The sequence below is a fragment of the Pelecanus crispus genome, chromosome 3 (genome assembly GCF_030463565.1).
Source record: "Pelecanus crispus isolate bPelCri1 chromosome 3, bPelCri1.pri, whole genome shotgun sequence".
Lineage (NCBI taxonomy): Eukaryota > Metazoa > Chordata > Aves > Pelecaniformes > Pelecanidae > Pelecanus > Pelecanus crispus.
The window spans coordinates 122,123,072-122,144,977 of NC_134645.1; the positions used below are offsets into that span (position 1 = coordinate 122,123,072).

The window sequence follows — 21,906 nt, forward strand, 5'->3', positions numbered from 1 at the left end:
AAAAACCCTGTAAGATTATGCCAAACACATGATTCAATTTAGGTCAGAGCTCTGCTGCTCAAAGCACCCTGGCCACTGATACTGCTTGGAATGGACTGGCTTGTTTCAGTGCTGACTTTACATCTTTTCAAAGGTTTTTCACAGGGGAAAGGATCGTGGTTTGTTTTTTTTTTAAACCTGAATTTACTATGCATTAGGGAGCAGTTTACTACTAAACATATTTATCCAGTCTGCATCACCTTTTTTATTCATCCCCATCCCAAAGTAACTTTAAGCACATCTGAAGCACCAAAGCTGTGAGGCCTGCAAGCTCCCTCTTTAAAGCATGTAAGAACCTAACATTTTAATGGGCGTAGAAGACGCCCTAAAATGGTCACCCAAGAAATGTCCATCCACTGACAGCTAAGCTTCTGCCTCTGGCCTCTTACCTAGACACCTATTACTAGATGGCATAAAGCTGGGATATGATTTATGTCCAATCTGATCTCCATTGATGTGAATTGAAAATATCTTCCATGGAAGCAGGGTGAGTTACAGGACAATAGACACTATCAGATTCAGGATTCTCATTTCCACTTCCATATTTCTGCCTCGACACTGTACACGTGAGATTAATAAAACTAATAATAAATACATATGGAGATTTTTTTTTTAATAGCTAGCCAACCACTGGTTTAAAGTGAAAAATATCTGACTGCATAACATGTCATGCTACAGCTCTGTACCAGTAAAGACCATGCTTCTTATATAAATGAAGTTATTCTGATTCAGTAAGAATTCTGTTCTCGAAAGGAATGGAAGCAATAAACTAAGTGAGGATTAAATACCCGATCTTGTCATCCTTCGATGCATTAAAAGACCAAAATAATCAACACTTTCAAATGCTTTGTCAAACTGTGCAGAGCAGAAAAGCAAACTTCTTGCTTGTTTTGGCACAGCGAGTTCTTTACAGCTTATACTTGTTGTAAGCTGGAAAATACAACACTGCATTTGCTAACCCAATAGATCATTTTCCTATCCAAAAAAGGACAGCTTCTTTTGTAAACTTACCAACTAAGGACCATTTTGTGGGATGTACTGCTTTATCTAAGTTCTCATTGTAAATAGTTATTTAACTTTTTTAAAGTCTTCTTCAACAAAAGAATAATTTTGATGCTGAAGAATTAAGCACATGCTTTGTCAAAAGAATAATATTTAAAGTTTTCTGGTGATATGTTAAGGATTAAATACTTCAAGTAAAAAGGACAGTATCTAGACATCAACAGTTACATATGATTATAATAGCAGGAGCAAAGTCCAAATGGTGCTTCCAGTAATAGTCATTGTAGTTGACCTGACTCAGTGTGGGAGACTCCAGCTTAGAGCCTGGAGTGAATGATCCCCTTGGAAATGATTCAAGGTAATTGGGAAACACCAAGAGAGGGCTCTGGCTTGTTACTATCAGTCACTGCTTATTGGTATGAAGAAGTATTTTGAAATCACTGGGTCCAAGACAAAGAATATTCAGTAGTGGCTGGTGACTGTGGGTGGCTGAAACAATTCAGTTAAGTCAGTCAGTGCTTACTGAAGATCAAGAACAGCTAAGCCTTTTCTCCTTGGGCATCTAAAGCCTGAGACACTCTAAAAAAAGTAGCCACTACTCATGATCCCAGCCACTAAGAAACTAAATTTGCTTCCAGGCTTCAGTAGTTAGAAATGTTTTTGGGAATTAAATGAGAAATTCCACCTTCAAGTGAAGAAAATAACTGAAAATTATTGGACAGGTAAGCAAAACTAGATACTAACATCAGCAAGCTTTGATTCAATTATTGTTTCTCAAGCTGTTATTGCTTCTGCCTTAGCAGCATTTAGCATGTGACACCTTCAGACAAGGGAAGAAGGAAAGAAAAGCCTATTTGTGAACATCATGATTGAAATGTTGGCTCTTTTGGTTTTTATGCTGCTATAACTTAACCTCCTTGTAGACACAAGTGAGCTCAGAAGTTGTTCAAGACACTGTAAACACCCCTGTACTCCAGAGCAGCAGATCCAGTGGACTGTGGTGGCTTTGTGTTTTGTGGTGGGACCCTGCAATGTCCAGTATGTGCCTACTGTAGCTAAGACTGTTATCAGGGCATTCACAATGTCCCTCTGTCACTTGGATTTCCTGAGGAATGCACAAAAGATGCACTGCAAAATCTCTTCTCTCTGCTAAGGCACCTCCTTCATGAACTGCAGAGGCCTCTCCTCCTCTGTGAAATTCAGCTGAAAGTGGTCGATGTTATAAAATGTTGGGATGAGGGGACAGTGACATAGAACAGCCTCATTTGTTTAGAAAACTAGGCTAAAAACTGAATAACAAAGGCACTACCATACCTGATTATTCCAAGAGGGTCTAAATTTTCTTCCTCCTCTTCCTCTTCTTTTTTCTCCCCCTTTTCGGCATTTTCCACTGATGAAAGCTGTGAGATTAAGTCAGGTGTCTTCTCCTCTCTGAAAAAATCCAATGCCTCATTTTCTTCATCTTCTTTCTCCTTGTCATCAGGAATGTTTTTACCCTTGAAGTCAATGGCACTAGTAGATTTTGTTCCTGCAAAATACAGTAACAGATGCAAAACTGAGTACACAGGATAACAACTATGTTTTATTTACTACCTCACACCTGTTCCTGATGGGTTTGTTTGGGGAATGAAGGACACAATCAGCTTTTGTGAAACTCTTGCAACATTCCTGACTGTCCCTTCTATCCACTCATGTGGCATTACGTGTCTGATCTGTTTCCTGATTTCAAGTATTTAAGTAGAGAAAGACAGAGGAAATGAACTTTATCTGAAACAGCGCACGTCTAATTTGCTTATTTATGTCCCTTCTATAGTCAATAGAAACAACTGAATTTCCACGTGGTGATTCATCCCATCCAAATAAAGTTATCTGAGGCGTTTCCCTCTGAAGTGCCTATTTCTCTCCACTGGCTACAGAGAGGCTGTAAATATTCTGCTTAGATGTACATAGCTAACTTTCACATAACTAGTTGAGATAAAGTCCACTTTTGTTACTGATTTAATTCATTTGGGCTAAAATTAGAGCATTGGACAGCATGAAAAAGTTTCCACAGCAGCTCTTCAATTTACTTTTTCAATTTTAAATGAAGCCTGAAGTTCTAACTCCCTTCAGTATGCAAGATCCATCCAACTGAGCAAATTCACCAAACGAAACATGCACTTTGACCAAGTCTTCTCACCATACTTGTTACATGCAAAGCCCAGGAGAATGAGGAGAGAACTATTCCTTGCTGTGGAGTCTCTGGATGTTCAGGAAAGCCATTTAAAATAATGAGACTAGCTAAAAATAGGCTAGTGAAAACCATGACAGATAAAATTCATGGTTTCATCCTTTTGACTGTTAAAGTAACATGGCATGGGAGACTCATCTCACCCAGCTTTTCATGCTTGCATCTGCCAAATCACCCAGGACAGACTTCATGGACTAAATGTGGGTGTCTACACTGAGCAAGTGGTCTTATGCTCCCCTTATAGGGAAGAGAGTGCTGTCAGGATAGGCAGTGCATGTTAGGATGCTGCTTATCTTACCCCACAGTCATCTGTGTTTTACCATGTTGATTCTCCCTAAACACACTTGAATATGTCTCCAGCATCTCTAAGGAAAGTGTATACAACTAGCTTGAGGATCTGCAGTGTATGTACTGAATTCCACCTGGTTTGGTAGGGTGAGACTTATGTTATTCTAAGGCAGATTTCAATGAACAGGTCACATTACTTGCACCCAATTGGTCCACCACAGTATAAAGACAGTCCAGACTAATTCAGCTGCAGACAGGTACACCATTGGTTAGGTTAATTAGCATGCAAAGGTTAATAAACGTGAATTCTGAATTCTCTGTGCAAGGGGTCTGCTTTCAAGACAACACTGCCAAGGAAAACAGGAAAAAAAAAAAATCCCAAATCTTACTAGCAAAAGAATTTTGCCAAATATTATGCGACTTTGCCCCCCTTTAGGAAGCTGCCAGTCTCACAGAACTTCTAATCTGGCCACACTTGACACTTTTGCAAAATTGGCTGTTCACACACGGTGACTTGCTAGCACCTTCCAACTTCACTTCCTTAAAACTTAGCGCTACACTGAGAATCCTGCACAGCACCAGGCTGAAGTACTCCCTGCTCAACAGCTCTCAGCTGAATTAAGAACAGAGAACCCATCTGTTCCATTCATTTGATGACTCCCTGCTATGCCCAAGGAACATAAGAAAGGAACTATATGAATTACTGGAAGAGGCAACAAGAGCTGGACATGAGGCTAAGGAAAATTTAAAACAAAACAAAACAAAGAGGCCAGAGAATGGGTTTAACTAATAAAGAATCTGCCTTTTATTCAAATCTTTCTCTGGGTCAATAATTTGCTTTAGGACTCTCTTCAGCAAGGCCTGGCAATTTTATTAGGAATGAAAAACAGACAAAATGTGGAACAGTTGATCACTAAGGGAGACCCTACACTGTCCCTTTAGGGTCCATCTCTCCACTGACAATATGATTATTTAGCCTTCTAAACTTACATGTTCTGAATCACAGCTTAGGTATATGCCTAAGGGAAATCAGAGACAGTGGGATAGATACCTTCAAAGCAAGCATTGTGGTATCAACCCTTCTGAACAAGGCATAAGTCCAGTGAGAGGAGGAGAAAACACCAGCAAACATGACTATGCAGCACTGTAGATGCACAAGAGGATATTTTCAGTGACAGCCTTTATTCTGGCATTCTCTAGTTTCTGATTACCTGAGTCAAGGACTTAACGCTTTTATCAAGCACATTCATGGGAGAGGGGACACTCAAATCTTTTAGTTACCTAAAAATTCCAGTAACTCAGGACTCGTTGCTAGATCCTCATTTTTTGAGATGAATTTCATGATATCATTGAACATAGCTCTTCGTTCACAGATGTCAGATTCCCCCACGAAGAGAACTTTTCTAGGCAAGAGCGGAAGAGAAGCCTGTGGATATCGTGCCGCCAGCCTCTGGTAGAGCTCCTCTATCTCGCTGTACTTCTTGGAAACCTGCAATGAAACATGCTTCCTGGGTAAGTTTCTTTATAGGTGAGACATGAGCAGCAAGCAGCAGTTTAAGTGATGTGAAACATTAACCCTGGAAACTGAAGTGGAAAAACATGTATTACCAAGGAGCTTCACATATAGCCTAGTAAAAGTCTGTTATCTACACAGTGAAGCCCCAAGCATGGTTGCTGGTCTTCTAATTCTGTTATTAAAATCTGCTCCCTGATGGAACTGAAGTTCATCACCAGATACCCAGCATCCATTTGTCTGACTCATCAGTTAATGAAATACTGGGAAGGTCACTGCTCCAGATACTTTTCTCTGACAGCAAAAATCCTTGTCCACTAAAAATGAGCTATATGATGCCCAGCCCTGAGAGACAGGAGGGGAGAGAAGCCCAGTCAGGCAGGTATGTGATGGAGAAAGCAGCCTGAATCATTTCACCATTGAGCCAGAAGACCCATTTCTCACCCCTGGTTGGCTTCAGTGCCCTTCTTGGTCTTATGGCCTAAAAAACTGGCACGTTTGCTGCGCTGCAGAGCACCTAATACAGAAACCAAAGGGCAAAGACCTCAGCTGACCCTGACTACTCAGTTTACCCATGAGAAAATAAAAGCCAACAACTTGGCCATGGCCTACAGGTTCTTATACAGGGAGAAGATGCCAACAGTGAATGGAGTCATTTCTTCTGTAGACAAAGACAGGAAGCCTAAGGAGAAATAAGGCCCAAGATATTAGAAGGAAAGCAATAACCATGGGAACACCGATTAGAAATGGGGTGGCTCCTATGCCACATTAAGTTTTGAATTCAGTACCTTAAAGAAAATCAACACACAAAACCCACACACAAACAAAATCCTATCTCTAACTGATGTCACAGGCATAATGGAGAGTGACTGTCATGCTCCGTGACTGTGGTATTATACAGACAATATATTCATCATGGCCCTCCACACCCCCCTAATCTATTAACGTGTTTCAACGAATACAGAGTTGGATTAAAAAAACAACCCTAAAAACTAGCACTAGAGGAGTGCGTTTGGGACAGATCCTCTACGAGGGTCCAGTTCTTATCCTCCTGTAACACATGTTGGTGAACTCTAGTGGAGTGAATTCTAAATAATACTGCAACATAAAAGATGGAGAGACTCAAGCACCACATCTTGTGATGGAGGAAGGCAGAGTTCTTCCACCAACACAGTGATAAAAGAAAGTGCACCCAACAAAAAGCACAGAAGTAGAAGGGAAACAAGTTACAGATTAACCCAGAATCCATAAACTGCATCTCAAGTGTCTATTAGGAACCTTACAGTGTCTACTGGAATGTGACAATGCCTAGCACAATTTTGACTCTGGGCAGCTAGCACCCCCCCCAGCTAATTTTTCAGCCCAAGATTTAGCTGGGTGCAGAGACCGCTCTGTAGCCAGTTTGGGTGCCGATGCCCACTGTAGGTGGTAAGAAAGTTTCATACTATGGATGCAGCCAGACTGTGCTAGCTGCCCTCCAGGGCAGAGAACAGGTCCTAACATTAATAGACACACCTCGACTAGTTTACTAAATTAGATGTAGGTATAAAGAGCAATAACCACCTTAGCTTTCATGCTTCCCTGCCTTTGGCAGTAATTATCAACCAAGCTAGCAGATTTGAAAAATATTTGCATTTCAGTTTTACAATTTTCACTATGGGTTCAGTGTCCAGTCACAAAAGGCAAGCAGCTCTGTAGAAAAGCTCTAAAGCACGAAACCAAACCTGAGTCAACAGCGGAATGAAAACGAAGAATTTTAGACTTGTCTCCTGTAAGTAACACAGGTAAATGTGAGCAACAATGTGCCCTGCGTGCGGGGTCTGACATGCAATTCAGCAGCCAAGCAGTAAAGTGATGGCAATAAAGAGATGTTCCCAGAATAAGACAATCCTCTCTTTGAAAGATACCCCAAAAAGAGCAAGGAAAGCAATTCGGGAATTTCTGAATTGCTGTGCATTTCTGGTTTGCTAGTCCCAGTAGCACTCTGAACAAGGTACGATACCAGAGCCCCTCCCAAAAACACTGTGTAAGCACAAATGTAAGGGCAGTGAGGAATTCACTGGTACTTTTTCAAAAATTAAACAATATTACCCTCCACCCAGGAAAAAAAAAAAGTCAAGTCTGATTTGTGAAAAATGTTTAACATCTAATTAATTTCAATAATAAATAACAAATTAACGTCTGGAAGCATTACAAGACAGCAGCCAATCAACAAGACTATGCCAAAACAGCTTTAGAATACCCAAAAAGTAACGCTGAACTGAGACATACAAACATTTCTTTCCCCACCTAATTTTCATTCCTCCTCTATCAAACTCTGTAAAATATTCATAAATCTCAATTTATGTCTAATTACACCATTGAACCTAAAGTAAATGCACACCCTCCCATCCTATTGCTAATTGAGCCTTTGCGAATCTGCGTGGGCTTTGAACAAGACACCAGCCATAACACGCGACACAGCATACGAAGTGCGATAATGCTATACCCAAAGCATACTAATACGCCACCCAAACGCCGGCAGCACCCCATGCAAGCTAACATCCAGCAGTGCGGGATTGCCCTCTGCTGGGATAAGCTACCACACAGGCAAGATGTTCAACCTCCAGCCTAAACCATTCCCCACTTACCTAAGCCCAGCGCTGGCCCCTACAAGCCCCTGCCCACTGAGGCTCTTCGCCTGCTGTCCCTCTGCCGCAAACCCGGGCTGCCCCTGGCTCCTCTACATCTCCACTCAACACTACTGCCATCTTTACCTTGGTTTTGGTGCTGGAAGTGCAGCAGTAAGACTGGCTGAATCCAACAACCTCAGACTGATGCATTTAGAATCACAGAATGGTTTGAGTTGGAAGGGACCTTTGAAGATCATCTAGTCCAAACCCCCTGCCATGGACAGGGACATCTTTCACTAGACCAGGTTGCTCAAAGCCTCATCCAACCTGACCTTGAACACTTCCAGGGATGGTGCATCCACCGACTTCTCTGGGCAACCTGTTCCAGTGCCTCACCATCCTTACAAAAAATTTCTTCCTTATATTCAATCTAAACCTACCCTCTTTCAGTTTAAAACCATTGCCCCTTGTCCTGTCACTACAGGCCCTGGTAAAAAGTCTCTCTCCATCTTTCCTATAAGCCCTCTTTAAGTATTGAAAGGCCACAATAAGACCTTCCCGGAGCCTTCTTTTCTCCAGGCTGAACAACCCCAACTCTCAGCCTGGCCTCACAGGAGAGGTGCTCCAGCCCTCTGACCATTTTCATGGCCCTCCTCTGGACCTGCTCCAACAGGTCCATGTCTGTCTTGTGCTGGGGACCCCAGAGCTGGACGCAGCAGCGCAGAGGCAACGCGGGGGCCTCGCACGCAGCACCGGCCAGGTCTCGTAGAGTGTTGTGTCTCTGAGGTCAAGTCCCACACATCACCCAGAGCGTTCTCACACCTTTCCAGTCTGGAAGCAGTGCTTTGCTGTGACAATTTTGGACCCTTTCAATTTGATGTCCTCTGACAATTTTCAGGAGAAAGGTATATCAACATGTAACAAAATTAAATCTTGCTTTTCCTGGTTACCACTCACAACCCTTTGAAAAGAGTCAATGGATCCTATGTCCCAAAATGTCAGGTTAAAAAAAAAATGCTGCTTTAAAATACATTTTATCATTCCTATTAAATATACAAAGACCCATTTGATTAATATTCAAATATTTTTCTTTTGCTGCCTGTAATTCCTTTAGGTCTTGATCTTGTAATTATCCTCTCCCCCTCCATGCCTTTAACTGAACTCTGTGAATACTGTTGAGCTAAACCCCCACCACCTGTAAGTCAGCCTGAGTGCACGCACTTCAAGGAGTTCTGTCAAGTCACAATATCAAAGGCTCAATCTACTTCACTTCAAAAGAGTTAATCATGCAAATACGGCAAAGCATGTGCATATTTGCCAGGTCGAGACCCTATTTGCCTGTAACAATTAACATCCAACACATAACTGAAAAGAGAGACAGGGATGGGTTGAATATTTTTTTGCACCAGGAACAGATCAGTAAGTTGAATATGATCAAGTATAGCTAGAAGGTTAAGAAAACCACCGGGAAGTTCAAAGTGAAAGTCTGAAGTTTGCTGCTAATCCCTCAAATCTCATGCATGTGCCTTGCCCCCTTCTTCAGGAGAACCTCATGCATGAAAGTACACACAGCAGAATGCCTGTAGGATACAAGCCTGGGACTCTCAGATGTGCATAGGAGAATTTGATCCCACTCAGTATTAATGGGATTTAATGCCTCCTTTCCCTCGGCTCCTTTTAATGCCCCATTTCTGACCTCAAACTTGTCTTCATATGCTTTATATTTACTGCACGGATTTCAATGAAATGGAGGCCTCAGATAGAGCTAACCCAAGCCCTTCGGCCAGCCAATGCACGCTAGTGAAGAGCACTCTTGATTTTGTAGTATTACATGAAATTCTTACAGCTACTGTGACTTTCTTTCTACAAAGCCCACCTCTTAACACTGTCACCAAATGGAGGTACAGCAACATTGCCCTTTATACAACCACCAGCTTTGGATTCAGGAATCAAAATCACCCCTTCTCATAGAGAGCACAAACCAAGCTTTCACTTGTAGGCTCCCAATTCAATCCATACCAGAATTAATGTTGCTTGGTGACCTCACGGGTATGCATTATGGTAGATTTTAATTACATGACCACATGCTGTTCTCCCCACCTGTTTTGCCCAGCAGAAGAGCAAGCACTCTAATATTTCTTTTTAATCAACATGAATTCTCAATGGTTCCTGAACCTACTGCTACATTGAGCAGGGATTTTCTTTTTCCCCCGCACATCACAGATGTTATAATGTGAAGGAATTTATCTTCACAACACACCTGTATGGTCAGGAAATAGCAACTCCAACGCACAGATTTTGAGGCCCACAGAAAGAAGGTCAACATATGCAAACAGGCAATGATGAAAACATGGATGAATACACACCCACGTACTTATACTCCCTCATTTTATGAGAGGAAGACAGTTCTATAGTAAATTCCTCCTAAAAATGTGCTGTGCCTGTCAAACACCAGTAGTTATTTGTTCAGCTTTGAAAAAGAACAAACTTGACTAACAAAAGTAACTTGTAAAAAAGAAGCAATTAAACTGAGCACAGATAGAAAGAGAAGGCACTATAGGCTGGGTGGATTTTTAATAAGGCTGGCAAGAGAGAAGTCAATTGCTAAAAAAGGTAAGGTGTGGCTAGAAGGAATGCATTTAATTGCCAAAAAAGGCTAGAAGAAATGCATTTAAGATAAATAAAGCCTTTTCTTCTTCTCACAGAAAATTGCAGATAATTAAATATCACCTTTGCAGCAGTATCTCTGATGCAGTACCAAACATAAAACCAATTTCACTCTTTCGATAGGGCAAGAATATTCTGACCTTTGAAAGAAACGCAGCTGAGTTTTCCTTCAATTACCAAATATAACCTCAAGGTTAAGCAGTTCTACAAGCCATTTGTCCTGCTTTACAAATGGCATTTTTTAAATTAAAAAATCCCTCCAGTTTCTAAGAATTTAGATCTGAAAGCCATCACAGAAGTTAATTTCTTCTGTTAATGCTTCACAAACATTTCAATTAGAAACACTATGATACTGATTTTGCATAGTCCCATTATAGCTGGGGAACAGGGAACTCTGGATTGCTCAGACCCACAGTAAAGGCTAGTAACTCCACAGGTCAGATCTGAAATCTCCTTTTTGCTGCTCATCTGGTTTTGGTGATAGGCCTTTAATATAGCTCGATCCAGTGTAGTCTAAATCACAGCCCAGAGATCACAGCTAGCTTAGAGGATGCTTCTGTCCTGCTCACCATCATTTTCCAGGGGACACAAAGAAGCTATCTGAGCAATAAATGCGGCTCAGTCATGCCGCTGCCTGCAGTTGCTTGCAGCCTAACGCACAGAAAGCCAGTTTCGCTGCTGCCACCTAGAGCATGAGCGTGTGGAAGGCAGTCACTTCAACTGGAAGCAGGTGGAAGAACAGCTAGGCAAGGAGCAATCAATTTAGCTAGTATTTCAGGGAGACAAAAAGGGGAAGGAGGGGGAAGAAAAAGAAAGACAAAGGGTCTCAAAGCACAGACCTGGCTCCTGAGGTAGCCAAAATTGGATTAACGTATCCAGAGCCAAGCAAAATCCTACCATGCCTACCTGTCTTCTCTAACCTACCTGTCATCTCAGCACCGTGACACTGGCTCCTTCCTCCAGCCTCTCAAATTGGATAATTTCAACAACAGCAAAAATAAGTTCCCTTTCCCCATCCTGCTTGCATACTTGGGAAGGCAGAACAGGCACACAGTTGTTTCTTTTTTCTCCTTCAAATGTCTCATCTCATGCCCCCTTGCTATATAATTTTGATCTGTTTGACCTGCTCCCCTATGCAACCTCATTCTTTTCTGCTGTTCCGCAGTTGCCTGGCTCTCTTACACTTCACCTGCAAACTCTCTGGGGAAGGGTCACAGTTCTTGTTTGTGCTGACACAATATCCAGCAGGACAGGGCACTACGCAGGCACTATGGATGCAACTCACCTCACCCGACAGCCACAGGGTCGGGATTTACCTCCAGGTTAAGGTGACTGCCTACACGCAGGAGGTGTCTCAGCTCTCATGACAGTCAGATATAGTCACTACATTTTGGCTAGATGTGACTGAAACTCAACTCACCTGAACACAGGCAGCTCTAGTGGTACCTTGGATGGTGTACTCTATCTCACCTCTCTCTGTTCATGGCGGTGCCAATGCCTTTATGTCCTGTGTCACATCTGCCAGCCCTGTGCAGACACCTCGGATAACTGAGGGTTTCTCAAATGGTACCAGCCATGTATGTTATGCAAAGTGGATTCCCACACACCATAGATGCTCAGCTATACTCCTCTCAACAGCACTGCACTGACTGGGATGGGAGCTTAGAAATCCGCAGCAAATGCAGACATCTAATCCTAGAGAGCAGCCTGTTCTGCCTATAGGCAGGCATCTCATACCATCTGAGATGCTCTGGGATATCCAAGGGGCTTGCCACGGGGTAGGCAAGTACCACACAGGACCTATGGGAGACCCACAACCTTCTGAAGGTTAGGTGGAAAATCTCAGGGTGGTATAGACAGCGAGTTGTGTGCAACTCAATTGAGCCTCATGCATTTTATCCTGGAGTTGAAGCCCCCCGCCCCAGCTGTCTAGCATGTAGAATGCTTTCCCTTTACACTCAAAGAAGAGAGGCATTTCCAGAGCATGAGTCACCTCATTCCCCTTCTCCCCATTGACCATAAAAGCAGGGACAGACTCAGATTAAAATATCCAACTTACAGAGAGATAAGTTAGGACAGGTGAATTCCTCTGTTCCTTCCAGTAATACATACAGAAAAGACTCATTGGAATGAATTGATGCAAAGCATCCATCCTCCAACCTCCCCGCTCAGGGTTTTAAATTACTCTCATACACCAAACTATATAATATATCAGACTTAGCCAGCTGAAAAAAAAATGTATCTGATGAGATAAATGTTATTCCCGTCAGACTACACCAGTTTTCTTCTTCATGAAGAATGAAATGTCAGGAGGTCTGACCAGACAAGAAATCAGAAAGGTTCATTTCACTCAAGAAGAGCAACTAAGTGCTGAAAATCCTCCTAGAGAGAGCAGACATGGGAACAGACAATCTCAGCAAGCAGGGGGGCCACAGCAGGAATTCTGTTTCTCCTCTGATTTTATCTAATTTTTCTTAAGTGAAGCAAAGTGTTAGATGACAATAGCCCAGTTTAACACCTTGGGTTTAGTCAGGTTCTTTCTCGCACAGAGCTGCATGGAAATATTACATAATATAAGCAGGCACTGCTGCAGAAAAAAAGCGATTGCACATCCCCTTCTCTTATTTGCCCATGTCTGGCCCTTCCCCTGGCCTAAAACAAACTTTAATGGGGCTGTGCAACTCGCATGCTCAAGAAACAGGTGTAAATTAGTACTAAATAACAAACCCCCAAATACCCATTTTTAGCTAGGGCCAGTTCCTCAGCTGACATTACAGAATAGCCACATGACACTGGCACGCAGAAGAAAGCACTGCAGGAGCAAGAACAAGCAGTCAGGGACAAGGAGCGAGAACAGAACAGACTCTTACGCCAGCGTCGTGGTTTAGCCCCAGCCAGCAACTCAGCACCACGCAGCTGCTCGCCCACTCCCCCTACCCCTATGGGATGGGGCAGAGAATCAGAGGAGTAAGAGTGAGAAACACTCCTGGGTTGAGATAAGAACAGTTTAATAATTGAAATAAAGTAAAATAGCAATGATAATAATAACAGTAATGATGATAATAATAATAATATGCAAAGCAAGTGATGCACAATGCAATTGCTCACCACCTGCCGACCGATACCCAGACAGTTCCCGAGCAGCAATCGCTGCTCTCCGGCCACACCCTCCCCCCCCCAGTTTCTATAATGAGCATGATGTCATATGGTATGGAATAGCCCTTGGGGCAGTTGGGATCAACTGTTCTGGCTGTGCCCCCTCCCAGTTTCTTGTGCACCTGGCAGAGCATGGGAAGCTGAAAAGTCCTTGACTAGCATAAGCAGTACTTAGCACCAACTAAAACATCAGTGTGTTATCAACATTCTTCTCATCCTAAATCCAAAACACAGCACTATGCCCGCTACTAGGAAGAAAATTAACTCTATCCCAGCCAAAACCAGGACAGCCAGCGTTGCTGCTTTTACCATAAAGTTATATATAGCATAAGGAGTGCAATAAATGTATGAGATCTCAGCATGCACCTCTTCGCAACATTGACAGAGGCGGCTTTATCGGCATATCAGACCATGTAAATATCCATTTATCAGCTATCTTCTACAGAGCGTGAGTTACACTAGGGCTAATGGTCTACCAGGTAACCACACACTCACATCACTCTGACATTACAGCTATCCCCAAAACATCTGAAAAAGAGCAGATGTTCACAGTATGCAACAGGATGCATCCCCTTAGAGTCCCTTTCTAGTCAATGGACAGACAAATGCACTTCTTGGGAGTGAGTGGTTCAGCAGACAGCTATATCAGACCAAATGAAATGTACCCTGAATGCACCTTTTTCCATTGACTCAAGAGACACTCCCAGGCAAGACAGCTCAAGTGGACATGCACATGGCATAGATGACTTAAAAAAGGTGAAATGAATCTCATGTGCTATGTTTTCAAACCTTTACCCTGCAGGTATCATGAAAAAGACAATCCAACTCAATAATGTTTTATATGGACAATTCCTTGTAAAACTCCCTTAGTAAGGATTTTAAAAACCATGTCAAGGCTAATAGATAAAGGTTAATAGGTCAAGGCTAACCTACTGCAAGGTTAATTCCTCTTATTGCCCCACATGATTCTCTCTCCATTCAAGTAAACTATTATATACTTATTTCATGTTTATGTACCAAGTCCCAGTGCTGATGCATATATCAGAAACTAATTTTGTAGCAGGACTTATAAAAGCTTAATTGGTTTCTGTTTGTTGACCCATAATGCAAAATGCCTTAACGGCAACAATAAACAGCCATTGTTGCTTTGAGCTCCTGGAATCAAAAGTTCAATTAATATACGTATAATACTCCTATTGCAGAAATGGTATGGACTGTGTTGTCCTACCAAGGACCTTCACCCACGGAGGCTGTGATGACAAAGTATCTGCTACATCGGGACCAAAATAATCAAAGCTGATTAAGAAGTGATCACTAACACAGCACTGATTAAACATTTACCATAAATTGAACTACATCTTCAGGCTTGTGCTTTGCTGATTTGAAGGCAGCCAGTCGGGTAACAACGACAATGTGATACTCTACATGGCCAGACATCATCTTCCCACGGATTTCCTGGTATTCCGGCACCGACAAATCCAGCCCTGTGTGCGTATTCTGAATTTGCCTAGGGAAGAAAATACATGCAGAGTTCAGGCATTGGCACAAAAACTTTTAACTGACCCTCTCTGAGGATCCAGTTCAAAGCTCAAGAAAGTCAGTGCAGAGACTCCCATTTCAACAGGACACCAGACGGACCCTACCCCAACAGTTTCCACTCTGCAACACCACAAATTTGGACATGGGCGTGGTTCCTATCCCAAAGCACCTACCACTGGCCACTGCAGACAAAACACCAGGAACATTTCCGGGAACAGAAGATGTGGATTCATTCAGAACAGGACTTCACACACAGGAGTTGAAGGTGTTGTCCTACCCAGCAGGGCAGATGAGAAGACACCATGATCTCTCATCACAGCTTATTTTGAAGCAAATGTCTGTTCACTACAATTCATACCAAGCCCTGTCCACCTCTCCTTTGTCTTAGGACATCCCCAGGAATGGCAGAGACAATAGCTAAAAGGGACCACAAAAGAAAGAAGGAGCTTGCTTGAGTGCAGGGACAATGCAAAGTTTGTAAGAGCCAACCACGGAACTAGATTAAAGCCTGAAATACAAAGAGAAGTTGCTGGAGCAGATTGCTGGGACAACCACACAGTTTCCATCTGTGGAGGTCCTTGAGGAAAACTAGACAAACACCTATCAGGATTGAGCAAGTTAAAGGGAGTACCTGATCTCTTTGAGCTGCCTTCTGGTCTTGACTGTCTGACAGTCTGCTTGCCAAACAGCAGAAAGGGTGCACTGATAAAGTATCTCAGCTTTCTCACAGAAAATCCCATTGGAAAAAAAAACCACCTGTCCTTTCATAGCCAGTTAAAGTAGACAAAGAATCACAGCGTTAACCTCTGAGAGCTGCCAACAGTCAGAACCACCCATGGCTCCTCTTGGAGGAAAATGCAACAAGGGCACTGCTGCTGCAGTTTACTCAACGCATTTTCTTCTCCTGCCAGCTTCAGATCCACTGATCCGTGGCATCACTTTCCCCCTAGATTCCCACCTGTCGTGGTTTAGCCCCAGCCAGCAACTAAGCACCACGCAGCCACTCGCTCACTCCCCCTACCCCGATGGGATGGGGGAGAGAATCAGAGGAGTAAGAGTGAGAAACACTCCTGGGTTGAGATAAGAACAGTTTAATAATTGAAATAAAGTAAAATAGCAATGATAATAATAACAGTAATGATGATAATAATAATAATATACAAAGCAAGTGATGCACAATACAATTGCTCACCACCCGCTGACCGATACCCAGACAGTTCCCGAGCAGCGATTGCTGCTCCCTGGCCAACCCCCCCCAGTTTCTATAATGAGCATGACATCATATGGTATGGAATAGCCCTTTGGTCAGTTGGGATCAACTGTTCTGGCTGTGCCCCCTCCCAGTTTCTTGTGCACCTGGCAGAGCATGGGAAGCTGAAAAGTCCTTGACTAGCATAAGCAGTACTTAGCACCAACTAAAACATCAGTGTGTTATCAGCATTCTTCTCATCCTAAATCCAAAACACAGCACTATGCCCGCTACTAGGAAGAAAATTAACTCTATCCCAGCCAAAACCAGGACACCACCCAAGGAATTATTTATGACGTTTTTGCAAGAGGAATGTCAGGATTGTACTATAGTGCTCACGCATCAAGAGTAAGACAAAGCAGCTGCTGTTGGAGCACCAGAGAACAGTATGTTTAACAAAATAGTCTGTTTCGATAGACTGGAAACCAAAACCGATCAGAGATCCTTTCCCCAAAGTTACCCCCATGCTAAGCCACAGCACACTCACTACTGCTATCACTGGAACCAAATACTCTGCCAGAAGCAGAAAGAGGTTTATCATCCAGAGCACTGAATACTCTCTGAACACATTTCTGAGCACGTCCTTCCTATGTGTGAATGTTTTTTAATGAAATCAGAAGGGACTGTGCAAAAAAAAAAAAACCAAACAAACCAACAATTTTCTTCTCATTAAACATTTTTTCTGCCTTTTTTTTTTTCTTTTTAAACTTTAGCCCTATGGGGAATGTGAAGTCCCATCTTCCCTGGACTTCCTGTGGATTGCAGAGGCGTCTTGTGGAATTCTTGCCTCTTTCTTTAGCAAGTTTAGATTCATTAACACAGATGCCCTTTCACCTAAGGATACATGAGGCATACGAACTTAAAATACACTTTAAAGAGGTTTAAACAATCTAGTTTCAAACAAAGTTTCAAACGACTCCTCTCATCATGTCAAAACTTGACCAGTTCTTTTGAAACTTGAGTTTTCCCAAGAAGGCAAACTCTGAATCTCCAATGCAAAACTGAATAAAAAGCTCTTGAAAGACTATCTCAAGAGTTCTCTATAAATCAGATAGCAACAAACAAGGGCACAGGCCCAATTTTGTACCTAATCCTCTTTGCAAGCCATGTTTAAAACATTAGGGCTTTAACAACAGCTCTACCATTGCCAAGATTTTATACTAGGTACCTAAATGCCATTCTGTTTGCTCCAATTCTGTTCTCATTTTCTGCCAGCCAAGGACTTGACTTTACATAACAGACAAAATTTTGTTCTCAGTTACACATTGTCAGGCTGTAAACACAGATTAAATAGTGCTTATGTATAAAAACACAGGTGCCTGGCTTTCACACTGCAGTCTGTCGAACCCGTAACAGTCATTATCTGGAGTGTTGTCTCCTTCAGTGGCAACCAACATGCTGACTCAAAGGATACCTGCCAGTAAAATCAGCTGGATCTGGGGGTTTTAGAATATACCTGCAGCACAGGAAATGCTCCTCAGATGTGTAGCCACTCAAAAGTTGTGACTGCAGCTATGACAGCAAAAAGGTTTGTCAGATGGTACTCAGGAGTGACTGACTTCTGTTAACACAGCCACAGAGTATAAATGACAAATTAACCTGCTATTCACTTCTGATGCAAATAAAAGGAAAAACCACCAGTACTCCATCCTTCCTGAATGGCCTTATTTAGCTTAAAACACCAACCAGATACAGGTGTTCTGAGATGACACAACAACAACTTCACTTTAATTGCTGCTGCATTAAACAGTTGTAAAAATGTCATGAAGTTAATAAACATCTTACCTACACCTGAGGTTTTTCTTTTAAAGTTGTTAAAAGTCTCAGCTAAAATGACTGTCATGGAAAGCAATTAGAGCTAGGGGGAATAGCTATGTTTCTGTTTGTTTTCTTTAGGCCTTGTGATCACTTTTATTACCATCTCTTACACGAAACCTACCACTATTACCTCTCCCATAGCAACACTATTTGTGTTTTTTAAAGTATAAAAATGATTCTAAACGAACAGAAATCAGCAGGGAGGCCAAGACAGATACAGCATAATATCCAAAGTGCACGCTAGTTCTTCAAATGCCTTAGTTCAAAATAAGCGGCCCCCAGTGTTTCGATACTGCTATAGCTGTTATTCAAACGGAACCACCACCTACAAATCCCAAGACAGAATATAGTTTCATTACATTTTTCACATCAAACACCATTATTTTTACACTAGTAACGTTAAAAAAGAAGCATCAAGAGAAAGGTGGTTGTTTAAACCAGTCACAGATGTTTATTGCTTCTACTCCTTACTTAAATCTAGCTTGTGTATCTCTAAGTTACACATTTGTCTACAGTACAGACTGTCCAGGGGAAACTTGGGCACATGGTTAACTTTCCTAACATGAATCACTTCACCTGAACACAACAAGACCATTCATACCAGTAACACTGTGCTTGCACAAGCAGATCATGCAGGATCGGCATGGGACAGAGGAAGGGGAGAGTACATAAAGGTCATCTGAACAGAGCTGTTTCGACAGTTCACGGAAGAGCCACAGTTTTTCATTCCTGTCTTTTGATTTGCTATAATGTAGAGGCTTTGTATTTTAACTAATCTGCTTTCTGTGCTGAAAGGCCAAGACAGGAGAAAAGGGGAAGCAGCCACTGCTAAGCAAGAAAGCAACGTAAGGGATGCAAGCGCTGTGACCAAAGAAACTTTATACCAGTGTCTGTGTGGTCACGAGAGCGGACTCTGCACTTTCTGCCTCAATAAAGTCAGCCCGATCAGCAGCACCCAGCCCCAACAACTCTCCTCCTTCCATGGGTGACCCCAAAGGGGACCAAACTCTGACGACCCAGGTCATACTAAAAGGAGAAAAAACTTGTACAACTAGTTTATTCATTAAAAGAAGGCAAAGTATCAGACACAAATTAGCCAGCAAACGTTTTTATTTCTCTGCATAGCCTAACTACAAGTACGCAATTATTATTTCCTTATATTGTCATAGCAGCTAGGAATCTTATTCCCAAAACCAGTATGTATAAAGAGTGAAAAAGGTCACAACTATACAGCGATCTTATTTCACAAGCTAGAAAATACACTCACTTGCAAAAGCCTTAATCCCACACATAGATATCTATCCAATTCTATCGCTGAAAGCATTCCAATATCAATGGGACAATTTGCAAATGGTAAAGCCTATTGACTGTAAAATAAATCCAGGTGTTCAGATTTCCATTTCCAAGGCTAAACCTCATATAACGTCAGTCCTACAAAACGCGTATGTGATTTTAAGTCAGATATGTTTGAGGGTTCAAGGCCACTGCTCCAAAGGAAGTCAGGCCCTGATATAGCCAAATACTTCAGGATTAAAATAATGGCTTTGAAGTTAATGTGATGGAAATAGTTACTACTTGTGTCCTAGGAGGCAGGTGCGAGAGTCAGGACCTTGCTGAATCAACACTTCTGTTTCTCATGTCACATCTGATAGGAAACTGCTTCCATGTGGTCTCAAATTTTTTTTTTTTTTGGGGGGGGGGGGGGAAGGGAAGGAGAGAAATCTCTCTATCATTTCTCTATAAAGATTGCCACAAGCGTTTTCTTCTTGAGGCATTTTTCTCGAGGGTTCGTTTGCACATCTAGGAAAACACAGGTTTTAAAAATTCAATGCAACTGAAAACAGCGCCGCTGCACCTGCCTAGGGCATGGTTTCAAGAAAGTGGGAAAACAGAATAAACTTATTTTGCCCATCCCTGGCCTACCTTCAAGCCAGACGGGCTCCGTGCGGCCTGGCAGACATGAGGGACAGGGCACGGTGGTGGGGAACGGGGGTCCACCGAAGGCACTGATGCCACCATGCCTCAAAGACACCGGTGCACACTTCAGGGCGCATTCTAATTTCTTCTGACCCACCTCCAAATCCTGACAAGGAAAAGACCCTTCCAGGGGGTGGTAGCACACGCTGTGTCCCCAGCAGTGCCAACGCGGAAGGGAAAGGACCCTAAGTTACCACAGGAGGGAAGGGGCGGCCGGCCGGCGCTACACAGGTCGGGCCGGACGACAGCAGCCGTCTCTCCCGGCTGTGAAATGCCCAAAACATCGAGGAACCCCGCATACCTGCGGTGTGCTGGGGGCAACCCCACGCACCAGCAACCCGCCGCCCACCTCGGCCTCGCCTCAGCTCCGCCTCGCCTCAGCGCCCGCCGCCCCTCGGCCTCCGCTCAGCGCCCGCCCGCCGCCCTCTTCCCTTCCCTTCCCTTCGCTTCCCCTCCCCGGCCGCCGGCGCCGCGGGCAGGGCTGCGCGGCCAAGGGAAGGCCGCGGCGGGCGGCCCCGCGGCGGCAGCGCCCAGAGCGGCCGGCGAAGCTGAGGCGGGCGGCGGGGCGGCCGCTCCCTGCGCCCCCCGGTACCTGGTGGTGACCAGCACGGCGGGCGCCGGGCCGTGCTGCATGGCGCGGGGAAGCGGCGTCGCTGCGGGTCGGCGCCGGCCCGGGAGGAGAGGCCGCGCCCGGCCGTCACGGGGTCCCGCCTCCCTTCCCTGGGGCTGGCGGCGGCCGCCCCGCTGGATGTTTGCCGCCGGGCGGCTTCAGTGCAAAACGGCCGCTGGGAAGAGCGGGGCGGGGGGGGAGAAAAGAACAGCGCGAGCCGTAGTCGGCAGGATTCGAACCTGCGCGGGGAGACCCCAATGGATTTCTAGTCCATCGCCTTAACCACTCGGCCACGACTACACCGACGGGCGGCTGTGCCCGCGCGGCAGCCCCACGAACGGCGCCCGCGCGCTGCCCGCCCTCCTCAGGCGCCAACGGCTCGCGCGCGCGCACCCGCCCGCCGAAAAACACCGGGCGGGGGAGCGGGGGGGGTGCACAGCCCGGGCCCCGACAGCCGAGCCGGGCGCTGAGGCGCCCCCGGCCCTGCCCGCGGGGGTGGTGCCTGCTCCAGCTTTATTTGGGAAAGCGGGCAGCGAGCAGCTGCTCCCGCTGCCGCCCCTCACCGGCGCCCAGCGCTGGCCTGGGCCGCCCGGCCTCGGATTCACGCTTTTGAACACTTCCCGAAGGGTTCAAAAAACGGGCAGACGTGGCACTTTGGGACGTGGTTAGTGGGCACGGTGGTGTTGGGTGCACGGTTGGACTGATGATCTTAGACATCCTTTCCAATCTTAACGATTCCTAGTTTTTACTTTCATTAACAAATAATGCAGCCACCAAGCCAGGAAACATGAAATTGCTACTCCACCCTTAATTGGTTTAGTGGTGGACTTGGTAGTGTAGGTTAATGGTTGGACTGGATGATCTTAAAGGTCTTTTCCAGCCTAAACGATTCTATGATTCTCTTCTGGGGGCACCTGGGTGCTTCCCCCCCCCCCCCCCCCCCCCCCCCCCCCCCAGTGCTTTTCTGCACAGGTGTGCAGAGAGCTTCTGCAGGGAAGCACCGAGGGGAAAAAAAAAAAAAAAAAAAAAAGCTTTGTACCAGGCAGAGCTTTCTGCTGTCTGCTGCTCACACCTCAATATCCCAGCAGAAACCTAAGGAGATGCTGTGGAATATTAGAAAAGCAATAGAAACCAGACGCTGACGCTGCATCAGCGCAGCCGCCCCTGAATGGGCTCTGCACTCTGAGTGGGTATGCAGCAGGGTCC

At 44.3% G+C, this 21,906-nt stretch overlaps 1 protein-coding gene and 1 non-coding gene across 2 annotated transcripts in view; both read right to left on the reverse strand.

The window, feature by feature from the left end:
* HS1BP3 (HCLS1 binding protein 3) overlaps nt 1-20,723 on the reverse strand; it is a 49,372-nt gene extending 28,649 nt beyond the window's left edge. Inside the window, exons 1-4 of the mRNA XM_075707580.1 lie at nt 20,683-20,723; nt 14,849-15,014; nt 4,841-5,048; nt 2,356-2,569 (exon numbers count right to left, since the gene is read on the reverse strand). Of these exons, the coding sequence (XP_075563695.1) occupies nt 2,356-2,569; nt 4,841-5,048; nt 14,849-15,014; nt 20,683-20,723 (629 nt within the window). The remainder of the gene's footprint in view (nt 1-2,355; nt 2,570-4,840; nt 5,049-14,848; nt 15,015-20,682) is intronic.
* A 195-nt stretch (nt 20,724-20,918) lies between these two features.
* Nucleotides 20,919-21,000, reverse strand: TRNAS-AGA (transfer RNA serine (anticodon AGA)). Its single transcript has one exon. It is a non-coding gene; the product is annotated as a tRNA-Ser (tRNA).
* Between the last annotated feature and the right edge of the window lie 906 nt (nt 21,001-21,906).